We start from the raw sequence: 13657 nt of genomic DNA on the forward strand, positions 1-13657 counted from the left end.
GTCTTTGCTGCAATCGGTGCAGAAGGCTGTTGAACACAAAGGAATCCTATTGCTTTTTCTCTTTTTTGATGCTTTCAGTCTGTGAGTCTTTTGTCCACTGATCTTACATCACAGAGAATGCAGGTTAAACATAAATTAACATTCTTTGGTTTTTATTCTCTCAGTCTGAATCTTAAACCACTTCTAAAATGCATCCAGAATTTTACATATTTCCATTCTGTATATCCCATTCTGATTAGTTTATGCTTAATACAGTCATCTAATTTGAAACATACATTCGTTTTCACCATCAAGTTTCAGCTCATATCTGCTTAACTGGAGAGAAAATCTGAAGGCTTTAAATTTCTTAATGAGTTACTCCAGAAGATGTGGGTGGTTCCTCTCAGATGATGAGCACTTTTCAGAGAGATCTGCCTGCACTAAATGCATTTAACTGAGACATTGGTTTAACAGCACGATTTTCAGTAGCTGGTTTAAGGTCTCAGACAAAAGGTGGAGAATAGGGGCTGTGTCAGACTCAGCACCAGATTAAAACATAAGAGTTGAAGCTGTTACTATCCTCATCTTCCCCAGTTTTCTCTCTGGTGGCTATTGCCACTTTCAAGGCAGGGACATCTGATCTGGTTCTCGGTGTATTCCTGAATCCACACCATGTTTAACCAAGTTTATTAACCTTTACAGATATTCATTTCAACTGACTGTAATATACTGGCTGAGAACTGCAATGGTTTTGGAATCAATTCAGAACTGAATCAGACATCTCTGCCTTGGGGGCAGCAATATGTCAGCAGAGGGGCAGGCATCCAGGGGTGGTCAAATTTGAGCCATCAGATTTTATTCTGCCACTTGGAGTCTGTTAAAATTACTGGTTGTAATCCCAGCATAATTGGTGGGATACACGCTGTCTTGGAAAAATTCTTTATGCTTTTTACACCCCAGTTACAATAAGGCACAGAGAGTTTGTTTATGGGAGTTCAAAAAGCCACTCTGAGAATTTCATGCTTGTACTGTATTTTTAGAAAATTTTAAATATTATCACACTTTGTGCTACACCCTCCCCCCTTTATGAATGGAAAAGAATATCCAAACTTGCATGGACCAGGCCCTATATTGAAATTTTGTCTTTTTCTTATTACCTGCATTCTTTGTCTGTCTAATACACAAAAGCTGATAGATGTTGACTCCAAAAGCTTTGAGTCTTTTACTGATAGTGTTGCACAGCTACTTCTCACATGCCTGCTTGCATTTGTGTGAAGAATTTTTTTTTCCCCACAAATGTTTGGCCTATCTTCTGCTACTATATATAACGATGTACAGTTTAATTGCTGTCTGCTATGAGGTAATTCAACATCTCATCTTGAAACATAGGAGGGATTTCTACTAATCTAACCATAGAGAAAACACATCTTCTCACATTTTGTGTATTCACCCCTCCTACCCCCTCCCCAAATCAAGGATTTCAAATGATGGTCTAAATCTTTTTGGAACATAAAGCAAAAGGTTTTCTCAGCCAATTTTGACTCTCAATATTTCAAACCTCAAATAAACACAGATCAGACTGACAGATATCCTCACCTGTTTCTTTCTTTTAAGACATCTTTTAATTCATGGCTACAGCTCACTATTACCTGCGAAGCCCAACATACACAGTTGATACTAACAAATCAAACAATATCCTAATTAAACTGAGGAATGAATAACAAGCCCCAGAGCTAGTGCAGCACTCCTGATTACTATTCACATGTCAAGCACGTGTCCAGTATGACAGAGACTGCGGTCTTTATGAAACTCAACCACTTCTGCCGTGTGTGTGTTGCTCTGTCTCTCAAAATGGCTGGCACATTCTGGCTGTCAGCGGTGTGATCCCTTCCCTCCTGGAATAATTCAAACACATTTTCTGTGTTTAAAATTTTCACCCCCAAGAAAGATCACGTAATTCTTAGGAGTGTCCTGAGGCCAGCACAGAAAGATATAAACTCATTCACATGACTACCAAGCCCATAGAATAAAAATTATTTAGAGTCAACAACAGCTCATTAATTTACACACAAGAACGAAATTCACAAGGTAAACTTCCATATTTCTTCACTGACCATCAGAAAGCAAGCATCCACAGGAGGATAAAAGTTATTTCAGTATGACCTGCACTGCTACAAAAATAAACAGCTACCATCTACAAATGAAATTCCTCCGCCCTGAAATTAACATACTGAGTAATTTTATTGCCAATAATTTATTTAACACATGGATATCCTTAAGGTATAGAAAAGATGATGAAATGATTAAATTCACTGGATTTTTAATTTATCTTTCAGCATCTTCACATATTAACAGATTTTCTTTCCATAAAAAAATCAGAAGGAGAAAAAAACCTGCCTAACAGTTGCAGAACACAAGCTTGGCATATTTGTGAAGTGATTCTAGGATATTCTTTACCATATGCTGACTTACCAGAAGTACTTTTCTATTTGGCTAAGGGATCATTTTAAAATGTCAAGTTAGAAATTGTGGAAGAGATAAGGCTAATAAAAAACCTGTTCACCTAAGGATGTTAATATAAGGGTCCCATCCACAAAATTATCACCGATTTTGGATCTGGCTCTTAAAGAGCAAATATCTTGCTCCAAAATTTGGGGTTAGTATTTATTTTTAGCAAACATGGAAGCATCATCTCTATAACTGGATCTGGTATGATTCATTGGAAAGGATTGTAGGGAAAAGTACAATCTAAAAGGACAGACTGCTAACATTTTCAACAGGGACAACCTGCAAAAAGCATACCAGATTTCCCTCTACAATGACTGAATTATCCTGGTATACATGGAACCAGTAACTACAGGAAAGGCTAAAAGAAAGGTACTGCAAGGGCCACAGAAAGAGCATGGAGGCAAGGAAGAAAATTAAATCAGCAGCTTTAGCTTCATCTCCCTCATAGAAAGAGATAGGTTAGGTACAACAGACACGATTCTTTATGGAATTACCCTTAATGCCAAAAGGAACAGCTTTCACCTTTGGCTCTGTCATACTGGGCACTAATTAAAATTTTCTGTAACCAAACTCCTGTGTTGGAACCATAATCAAAACTCCTCACTCATGTAAAAGAGAGCTCAGATTGCCCTCAGGCAGGCACAATGGCAGTGACAGCGAGGGTAGCCCTTGAGTAAGGGCTGTCCCCAGCCCCAGCATGACTGGAAGCTGTCAGGAAGGCAGTGAATGCTCTTCCCCCTCACTCCTCTACTTTGTGTCTACGACCTGGGGGCAGGCACAGGCTTTGGGAAGATGGGCAAAGAACAGGATCATAGAGGGGTTACGTGTAAAGGGGCTATGGATGAAGACTGAGAACACAAAAGGGACTCCTGGATGCTGAAAGCAAAATGGAAAAGGAAGAAAAGGCAACAGAGAGAGAGGCTAAGGGAAGCCAATAGATAAAATTAAAAGATGGAGACAAATAGTATGGAAGAGGAGCCTGGAGGCGGTGTGGAGGACAGGGCAGTGGGGAGGGTTAAAATGGCAGCTGCCTTTGTGGGCGGCCGGTGAGTGAGCCCTGCACAGACGTCCGAAATGGATGTGCTTCACGCTAAAGCGTAACGCTGGTCGGAAGCAGGCAGCTTCCAAACACCTGGCCAGGTATTTACGCAAATAACAAAAAACGAGTCGTGTGGAAGTGCACAGCTCGGTGGGGGAAGGCAGACAAGCGCCCCGACTTCAACCCGCAGCCCGGCTGGGGCGGACCCCCCAGGAATGCCCCGTTGTGCCGCTGCTCGGGGGGCGGCTGCGCCCACCCCGAGCGCCGGCTTGGGCACCTCAGCGGCCTCCCGAGGGAGGGAAGCCCCGGGCCCGGGAGCGCCGGGAGCGCCGCCGCCACCCGCGCCCCTCGCCCGGGCGCTGCCTGTGGAGCCATGTGCCGCCGGCAGCCGCCCCGCCGCCAGGCAGGCAAGTTCTCGGGCGAGGTGGGAACAGCCACGAATAGAGTTTATAAAAATACTTCAAAGCTGTCGCGCAGCGCGCTCGCACGGGAGCTAAAACGGGGCAGAGCTTCGAGGGCGGCGCGGGGGGATGTTAAGCGGCTGCCAGCGGCGGGATGAGGGGTGGGAGAGCTGGGCTGAAAGGGGGAGTTCGGGGGGCAAGAACCGGCGTGCGGCTGCCAGGGCTGAAGGGGAGGGAACCGGCAGGGCTGCTGCGGCGGCATGGGGAGGGTACGGGTCCAGGGGAGCGAGCGAGAGGATGCTGCGGACAGGGTGTCGGAGGAGCCGTCGGGGTGGGTACCAGGCGCCTCGGGACGCAGGGGAGGTGGTGGGGCTCGCCACAGCGCAGGGCAGCGTGCAGGAAAGCGGGGGACAGACGGACGGACGGGCGGGCGCTCACCTCTGTCCTCCAGCCCCTCGCTGAACTGCCCGCTCTCCCCGATCCGCAGCTGCTCCTGCTGCTGCTCCCGCGGGGCACCCGGCGGGTTGGCCCCGGGGGGCTGCACGATGGCGGGGTCCGGAGTGGTGTCCAGAGGGGCAGCGGACGGCTCCATGTCTTGCGGGGCGGCGGGCAGCGGCCGGCGGCTGTGGCAGGGAAGCGAGGAGCGAGCGGAGCATCCAGCCCGGGTGCGAGCCCGGCGAGAGGAGGAGACTCCGGCTCAGAGCATCAGGGAGACGAGGACGGGCAGCGAACAAACTCCGGCTGCTCCGCGCCAGCCGCTGCCCGCGGCCGCCTCATCACTGCCCGCGGCGGAGAGGGGCAGGTGGGAGCGCGGTGCCGCCTCCCGGCGCTGCCCGTCCCCTCCCCGCCCCGCCGAGCTCCGCCGCCGGCTCTGGAAGCGGGGCCCTCCTCAGCCTCCCCTCGCCATGGCGGGCTCTGCCTCCTCCTCCTCCTCCTCCCGCAGCCGAGCCTGAGGGGGAAGAGCTGTCCAGGGGCTGTGCAGAGCGGCCCTCCCGCCGCTCCTGAGGGCCGCGGCCCTGCGCGGCCAGGCCCCGTCCGCCTCGCCTCCCCTCACGCAGGTAAAGACACAGCTCCCCTCGGCCGGCGATTTGCTCCTTCTCCCTCTGCCTTTTTCGGGGTCGGAGCAGAATGGCCTCACGCAGGCACCTCTCAGAGCCCGCGGCACCGACTTTCTGTCACACTCGGAGTTGCCTAAAACTGCCCTCGAACGCGCAGCAATCTCACGCTGAGGCACGGGGTTAGACTTGCCGGCGTCCTCAGACTGCTCACCTGCCTTTCCTAGGGCTTCAGAAGAACACAGGGGAAAAAACTAAAATCTCAGCAGCACAGAAATGTTTTTTAAAAATGTAAATTTTACAGCTAAATCTGTGCCATGGCTGTTTGTTTCTTCTCTGCCGGTTTCTAATGGCTAGATGGAGAGGTGCAAACAAACAAAGCATTCTTTGTGCAAGCACAGTCTCCCAACTACATGCTTACAAGCATGCAGATATATTTTGAAGCTGCAGCATGTTTTGACTTGAAAAATTTGTCGAGGAAAACATCAAAAGACAATTAAACATTGCAGCCCGGGTCCTTTGGTGATACATAAGGATACAATCCCCATTTTAGTTTTATGGAGATCAGGTTGCCTTTCTCCTTTGAGAAATTAGTGAATTTGGGGAATATAGAAAGGAAATTAATATTTATGCCAACATAAGGACATGATTTTATGAATTGGCAGAATCTTGCTGATGTCAGCCTTACAAAAAGTTTTGTAGCAGTTTAGTAATACCTGTCTAGAAATAGTCAGTGGAACGTTGTTACCAAAATGTCTTAATTTTAAGAAATGCCTCTTAAAACTGTAGACCAATCTTCAAAATCATTTAATCTGAATTTTAAATCATTAATTATTTGAAGAAGTGTGAGTAAAACATAAATAAATGTTAAGTGACATAAAATACTGGTTTAGAAATTGATCGGCATTTTGGCAATCTTGTGGAGATGGTTGTTGTAATTGAGGGATTGGTGTTTTTACCTAATCTTATGATTTCTTTCTGTATAGTATTCCATACTTACTGTATGAAATATTTTTGAAGTCTTCCTGGCTCTCACCTAAATTTCACCTTCATCCCTAGCCATCCTACCTTGCTTTGTGATCCCAGAGCTCTTGCTCTTCTAGCTGGATCAACATTAATATGAATATAAGCAGTGCCAAAATTACTTGCTTTTTCCTCATGAAATGGATAGTAAATTCCAACATGCCTATTTGATGTTAACGTCAAAAGAGTTTTTTCCTCACGTGTGTAGGTTAACACAAGTGAGTTCTTTTGAGGGAACTGTTTTTTTTGAGGTTTGGACTGATTTGGGAGGCATTGAAAACTAGTAATTTCATTTTTAAAAATTGATATTTTTTTTCTTTGAAGGCTCTCTATTAAGCTCTGGTTACCTAGAACCTGCAAGATGCTGCAGCAGATGGATGTATGCATGTGAGAGGTAAATGAAAAGTAGAAAAGCCTCACCTTTTGTTGCTTACTATAAAAATAGATTGTGATGTGTCTCTTTCACTTAAAATGTGTCTGTAAAGTGAGAATCCTTAAATGAGTAGAACCAGTTTTGTATCCTGGTCAGAGAGAAGGAAAGCCAGGACAAACCATGAAGAGTCCCTTGAAATTGCTGCAGCAGATACAATGCTCCCCAATGCTGTTATTGCAGGATCCCTCCTCTTTTATGGAGATAAATCCATATTTGATCCATTCCAGCAAGAACTTCCTTATTCCTTGCAGAAATGAGAAACTGGCCAGTGACTCTCCTTGAACACTACCTCCTTTCTCTTAGTGTCTCCGAGCTATTTTGGTATTCTTAGAACTTGCAAAAATCAAACCAAGAGGAAAGTGCCTGGAGATTCCTAATACCATTTCTTTAAAAGGAGGTCAAAGGGGTAGGCTTCCAAATGATTTAGAGAAAAATAGGAACTAGGAACACCAAAGCACAAGTTTTAAACTTTAATGGGTTTCTTTCTCTTTTTTTCAGTTGCCCTCAATTGCTGTTCTTACATAAAGCTGTGTCTGGCAGGGACTGGAGCTATCTCTAATTGTATAATTGATATAGTGTTCAGGCTATAGCAAAGAATATGATGCCTGCAAAGAGTATTATAGTTTCTTTTAAATTACTCTCTTCAGTGCTTTCAAACACAGCATGAGAAGGGTCATACACTGCATTTAGCAAATACAAATTCAAAACATTAGGCAGATCCACAATGGAGGGCCTTTCAGAACACACCATTGTCTATGCAAACTGGCTACTAAGAAGCAGAAAGACTGTCATATCATAGCTGCTGGAAGCTGCTTTCCAGAATTGCCTCTTATTTTTCATTACATTCACACAAAGTGTATTCAATTGGATAAAGATGTAGGGCTAGATTTTTAAAGGCATGGATCCTGTTTTCCAGCCCTGTTGTACTTCTTGTGTATGAAAAGGTTAGGCATTAACATAGGCAAAGTTAATTAAGATAAAAAGCCTCACTCTAATAGCCATATTAATACATTAATTTATTTCTTCTCCCCCAAACCTCCCCTTGTTGGATAGGAATAATGGAAAGACAAAATCAGCTTTTTTAAAAAAGGGCATGTCTCTGGATTCAGTCTAACTAGACTGACACCATCTCCTCATCCTCTGTAAATTAACAAATATTTGCAGAACTTTGTTCCCAGCTGGAGCTGCCTTTAATTTTCCTAACATTTTGACTTTCAGAGAAAGGAGATTTCACATGAGATGGAAGTCTCATGCACCACAGCAAACAGCAACAACACAAAGAAATTCTTCCTTATCTGTATTGTCTGTGGTCTGTTTTTGTTGTGGTTCTTTTATCTCCTTCCTTCCTTCCTTCCTTCCTTCCTTCCTTCCTTCCTTCCTTCCCTCCCTCCCTCCCTCCCTCCCTCCCTATGAATAATATCAATCAGATTTGTATTTCTGTTTTTCCTTTTCTTTTTAGCACCACTGACTGGAATGTTTTCACTTGAATTAGCAGAACACAGTGGTGCACTCAAAGGCTCCTGAGGAGGAATTTTGCTTGGTTTCATTGATAACTTGTCCATGTTCCATATTGACCAACCTCTTAAGTGCAGCACTTAAATTAAGAGCACTCTTGCAGATTTGGAAAGAGCTGGTCAGCTGACCTGGTGATTATTTTTTATTATGCCTAAAGGCATAAGAGCAAGATAATCCCATACACCATTTTGTTTGCTGGGTTGAATTTCACCCATACACTGAACACAAAACTGCCCTTTTTTGGCAACAGAATACTGTGTTTGTCAGTGGCATTATATTGCAGTATCAGGAAGTGCAGGTGTCAGCCAGGATGGTTTATTAGTCTGATAGACATTTCATGGCTGAGAGTCAAAAGAAAATTCTTTGTCAGTGGCATTATATTGCAGTATCAGGAAGTGCAGGTGTCAGCCAGGATGGTTTATTAGTTTGGTCTATCAGACATTTCATGGCTGAGAGTCAAAAGAAAATTCTCACTTCTTGCTGGATCAATATGCCTTTCATGGCCCTACAGCAGGAGCAGTGCTGCAAGGACACATCTCAAACAAAACTAAGAACCAACCCAGTTCTAAAGACACAGGTGCCCATCAGTCCCATAAAGGCCATCACTATAGCTCATCTTCAGTGTCACTCCTCTAGGACCAAAGTCTGAAACTGAGTTATCCTGGTATCCCAAAAGGCAGCACCTTCCATCAGTGTTTGTGGTGCTTAAACACACCGCAGGTTTGCACCACAGCTCCCTACTTGTGTCTGTCTGTGGATGAGGTGATAAGATACTTAGACATGTCCTTCTCTAAAGACTAGATTAAATATGTCTGTGTAGTGATGAAAACCTCTAGATTCTGTATCTCACTTTTTTTTCACAAACCTTATCGCTTCTTTTAATAGTCCCTCAACCGTCCTGTGTGATATTGGCTGCCATGGTCTTCTTTTCTCCCACAGTTTTCTTCTACAAACAAGTTAGGCTGCACACTGTACGATGTTTTCTAACTCTGTTGTTTCCTAGTTTATTGGGTGGCATGCACTTAGAGGCAGATACAGATCTTGATCTTGTTCTGTACCTCACCTGTAGCCCCACAGCATTTTCAGTGGTCAATAGGATGAGAACACCAGGTTCTTTTAACCAGGTTGAGATATCTCTCAGCCTAGTATTAGTCACCTTTTTTGTTAAATTTAGAACTAAAAATAATGTTGATGTTGGTACACAACACTACGCTAATTTTTAAACCACTGACCTTGCTTAAATTACCATCCAATGTGTGTCGGTGGTTTAGTGTTTTTGTCTTGCACTGGGTTAAATAGAGTTTAAACTGAAATTGCCTCTCTTCTTGGCATTTTTAGACTGAATATTAACTTGGGTCAAAAGTAATCAGAATGTTATTTTGGCAAAAGAATATGATAATTCAGTACCTTTTCCTTCAGGCTATGAAGAGTGCCCCTAATATGATTCCCAGAGAATACAGCATGCAGTGACCTTGGTAAGTAATTGATGACACCTCACATAAGCACCTACCCTTTCCCTATACAATGCTGTTGCAGGATCATATTTGCAAAAAATGCCACAGCCAGCACGAGCCACAAGCACTGATAGATTCCATTGTGGCAACAAAGGAGGAATAAAGGCAGAGGCTGCAAAATATGTCGTCTGAAAATGAGCAGAAAATCTTGGAAAAGATTCTTTACAGTGAGCATTTCTCAACTATTTTAAGAGCCGTTCTTAATTCAAGATAAAACTGCTGTGTAAATATGGGAAACCATAAAAACCAATCTCATGATTTTGTTCAGAGAAATATTTTGCAGTTAAGCAAGACTAAATGTGTCTATTCCAAACAAAGTTGTTCCTTTATACCACTGTAGACCTCTCGTTTCCAGGTTTTGTGTTATAAAACTGGCTTATTTGACAGTGGTTTTATTTCATTGTTAATATTCACAAATATTGAAGAGAAATGGAAGGGAAAATTCATTTTCAAGAGGTAACAACCTGTTACTTAAGTCATAATCTTCCCCTTTTTTACTTTTTTCCTGCTTTCCACACTATGTAGAGAGATCTTATTTCCCATGAGACTCTAACCATAGCCTATTGGATGATGTGACTTTAAGCAGCTGATATTTTATTTTTGCATCAAAGAAAAGAAAAAAGGAAAGCCAGGAAATTCCTAGGAAGCAAAATAATATCATTTTGTAATAAACTTATCCAATTGCTTATAATTACTTGATGATAATTCCCATCCTAAGGCATCTTAACAACCAGACACTTCCAATGAATTTGCATAACTTCAAGTTTTCTCACATTCATTTTAAAAATTTATACACAATTTTCCATTAAGTTCATATGATTAAACATAAGTGAACTACAGAAATCACAAAACATTCTTTTTATCATATATAGATTGAGTCACTTTTCCTGTTGCTAAGTCCATTCTTCCTGATGCACCTGTCCACCGAGCCCTTTTCCCACCGTGCCAGACCCAGGTTTTGTTAAAAAAGCCTGCATGAAAAGGTAGATACACATTTACTCCATACTCAAATTCCCCCATGCATGTATGAAATATTTATAGTTTATAAATTTTATCCTGTGCATTTAAAAACTGAAAAAAATTAAGAGTGGTAATCCCTGCTTTGATGGTAAGGATCTAATGCCTGTGTTAGAGAAAAGAGAAAAAGAAAAAATGGTTTTAATGGGGAATAGTGCCTAACTCACATCTTTTCTCATATTTTAAGCTCTAATTTGTGATTTGGTTTGGTACATTATTCCTTATGTCATCAGCAACACAATTTCTTTTTCTTGCTGTATTGTCATCATTATCAAAAGACCCTCTGTGAGTGTTTGAGGGAATTACCTTTCTACTCCTCTTAAATTGCTGCTTCTTTGCTCTTGAGTAAGTACTCCAGAGCTCGCTTTTGCTGTAAGTTGTTTGATAAACTCTATGAGATTATAATATTTCTGTGTTTTATTGAAGAGTATTTTATCCTTTTCTGATGCCAAACAAATTGTTGCTGGGGATCTGCACATTCCCACCTGAGTATTTAGCAAGGATGACTGCAGAGTGTGTATGGAAAAAGCCTGATAGCCTCTGCCAAAATGAGTATTTTGTGAAACATGTTCTTCACAGCCAGGAAGCCATACACATTCCTCTGTGTGCCAGTTTTGGAGGCTTTTTGACACCTTCTCAAGCAGATGTTTGACACTTTAAATCAAACTGCTAGGTCTTGATGGACATAAAATTTCTAATACCTAGAGGAATCTGTTACCCACTTAATGTTTTTTGCCTGTTTGATTTTTTGTTACTGGTTGCTTTTTTTGTCCTGGAGGAAAGAAAATTAGTTTCCTGACACACAGTTTCTGTTTGAATACTTCATTTTAATGAAGGAAGATGCTGTAGGTAAAATAATTAAATTCTCTAGATACTAATTTTTTGGAACAGGCAGAAATATTGTCAACAATATAAAGGGGAATGGTAGAAGATTTTTGCATTCTTTATTTTCACAGTATATTAATTGTTTCTCATCCTCCTAAAGAGTGAAGTACATAATTCATGTTATACTTCTTGTAAGAAGAAATGGAGGCCATTTTTTAGTGGAATTCAACCCCAAAAGTTTGAACCCAAAGGCCAGGCCCTTCTCTGCGTGCAGCAGTAGGAAAAGCAGTGGATCTCTATTTGGTCTTGCATGGGGAATTGAGCTGTGAATATTGACGTTTGTCTATCCATAGTGAACACTGTCAGATCTGGATTTATGGAAGATGGATAAGGTAGTTGGTTAATAACCCTAATAAATCATTTATGTTATATTAGCAGTTGTGCAAGGCTGTTAGCATTTGCCAGTTTTACAAGGGAGAGGAGCATCTTTAGGAAATTGAAGAACTTTTCTCTGTAGAATGAAGAGTTCTAAATCCACTCCACCTACAAATGCCTTCTTAAACAACCAGTAAAATAAAAATTTAAGTGCAATTGGAGTTTGAAGCTCAAAATGTCAGTGAAATTTTGAACCTCTACTGCAATAAAATTGTCCTGTAACCAAAAAAGAAAGATGACAATGTCAGTCATATAATTTGATCAGACTATGATGAAAGTCAATTTCTGTCTCTTTCAGATTCTGTCTAAAGCTTTTGATGATGCCTAAAAGTTATCAAGGGACAGGCAGTCACAGAGTAATGCAGGCAGCTCCCTCTCCATCAACAAGACCCCTTGGTACTTTTGGTATTGGGGTGCAGGGATGCCTTAATAGCCACAGGAGTTTCACTTAATTTTCACATTCTTCTATTAGAAAAATGTGTATTTTAAGAGGTTGTACTTTACTGACAGAATTTTGATTATTTTTTGCTCTATTCACTGAATAGCACAGCTGATATTGGGCTATAGAAATTGATTGTAGTTATACATTTATGCAAACAGAGGCAATATCTGTAAATAGACATAATAAGTTTCATTAAACCAACTGGTTTAATTAATTTCCAAATAATATGCTAAGAAAGTGTAGCTAGGTGTGCAGTCTTCCTGACTTCAGGATTTGTGTGTCCAGAAGTACCTGCTTTCTTCACTTTTTTTCTTTAATTAAAAACCTGCCCACAGATTTTGTCCTATCTTTGTACCAAAGTGTCTTCATTCCACATATCTGGGTTTTGTCACATTTAAGATACCAATGTATAATTTGTTAGCAGGAGATGCATCACAAAGTGACTTTTCAGGTTGAGTCAACTACAAGCTATATTTGGGTCAGACAGGATTTTTTGTGTGTGTCACAACAAAAAAAGTTTCTCCCTATAAAGTTTGAAATTCAGCTAATGGAGGCAAGGTGATAGTTTTTTTTTTAATTAGTTGGGCTTTTAACAAGTGGGCCAATATTGTAACACAGACCTGTGAAGCAGATAAAGGCCTCACTGTGGCAGTCACAGCCTCAAAACACTCATACAAACCCACTGCACATTTCATGTGCAAAAGGAGCCCAGTTTGTGCTCTTGGAGCAGCTGAGCAAACCTCTTGCACCAGACAACACTTGGAAGAGATTAGTGTTTTGGGTGTAACTGTTACTTAGTTATAGACCTGGCTTTTTGCTTTGTGTTTCTTAACTTACACTCCTCTAACTTTGCTCTGGATAGCTCTTTCTTGGCTTACCTATTTGAGCCTTACTTGCAGGCTGAGAATTTGGGGGGACACAGTCAATTTTTTAATAAGATAATTTTTTCTCCGTTATTCTGCTGTGCAAAATTTATTTTACTGCTGCAATGGAATTGCTTGTTCTTCTTCCCTTTTCAAAACTGAAAAGGGTGAATGAGAATGAATGGCCTGAGCCAGTCACAAACTGTGTCATGAGAGGTTCAGATGGGACATCAGGAAAATGTTCTTCACCATAATGTTGTGCATCCATCAGCAGAAGAGGTTACTGAGACAGCTGGTGGAAACTTGTCCTTTGGAGGATTTCTAAGTTCAGCTACCACAAAAGCCACAGAGCTGACCTGGGGTAATGGTGCTTATGGTCCTTCCCAGAGAAAATGGTTGGACTAAATGATCTCCACAGGGTCCTTCAGGCCCAAAGTTCTTTGATTTAACCAATATAAACATCAGGGGTGACACTGCTGTAAGGTTTTACCTTGTAAATGATGAATAAAGTAATATCACAGCAAGTTGACCCAAAATGTGCAGAGCTTTAGAGAAAGTGATTAATTTAAGCAGGTTAATTTACCAATAAAGGACAAGTGTTATGTTTT

The 13657-nt window shown here is 41.9% G+C and overlaps 2 protein-coding genes across 4 annotated transcripts in view; one reads left to right on the forward strand and one right to left on the reverse strand.

The window, feature by feature from the left end:
- The window catches only part of TMEM163 (transmembrane protein 163), an 86335-nt gene extending 81513 nt beyond the window's left edge, over window positions 1-4822 (reverse strand). Inside the window, exon 1 of one of the 2 annotated variants that reach the window (XM_039703011.1) lies at window positions 4366-4822. In XM_039703011.1, the coding sequence (XP_039558945.1) occupies window positions 4366-4519 (154 nt within the window). In that variant the 5' untranslated portion in view covers window positions 4520-4822. The remainder of the gene's footprint in view (window positions 1-4365) is intronic. The other variant, XM_039702930.1, reaches the window with a different exon arrangement.
- Window positions 4823-4867: 45 nt separating this feature from the next.
- ACMSD (aminocarboxymuconate semialdehyde decarboxylase) overlaps window positions 4868-13657 on the forward strand; it is a 38768-nt gene continuing 29978 nt past the window's right edge. For both annotated transcript variants that reach the window (XM_039702553.1, XM_039702798.1), the window contains exons 1-3: window positions 4868-4985; window positions 6330-6399; window positions 9373-9428. The gene's annotated coding sequence lies outside the window, so the exon portion shown is untranslated. The remainder of the gene's footprint in view (window positions 4986-6329; window positions 6400-9372; window positions 9429-13657) is intronic.

The sequence above is a fragment of the Passer montanus genome, unplaced genomic scaffold (assembly GCF_014805655.1).
Source record: "Passer montanus isolate IOZ18808 unplaced genomic scaffold, ASM1480565v1 scaffold1, whole genome shotgun sequence".
NCBI classification, from domain to species: domain Eukaryota; kingdom Metazoa; phylum Chordata; class Aves; order Passeriformes; family Passeridae; genus Passer; species Passer montanus.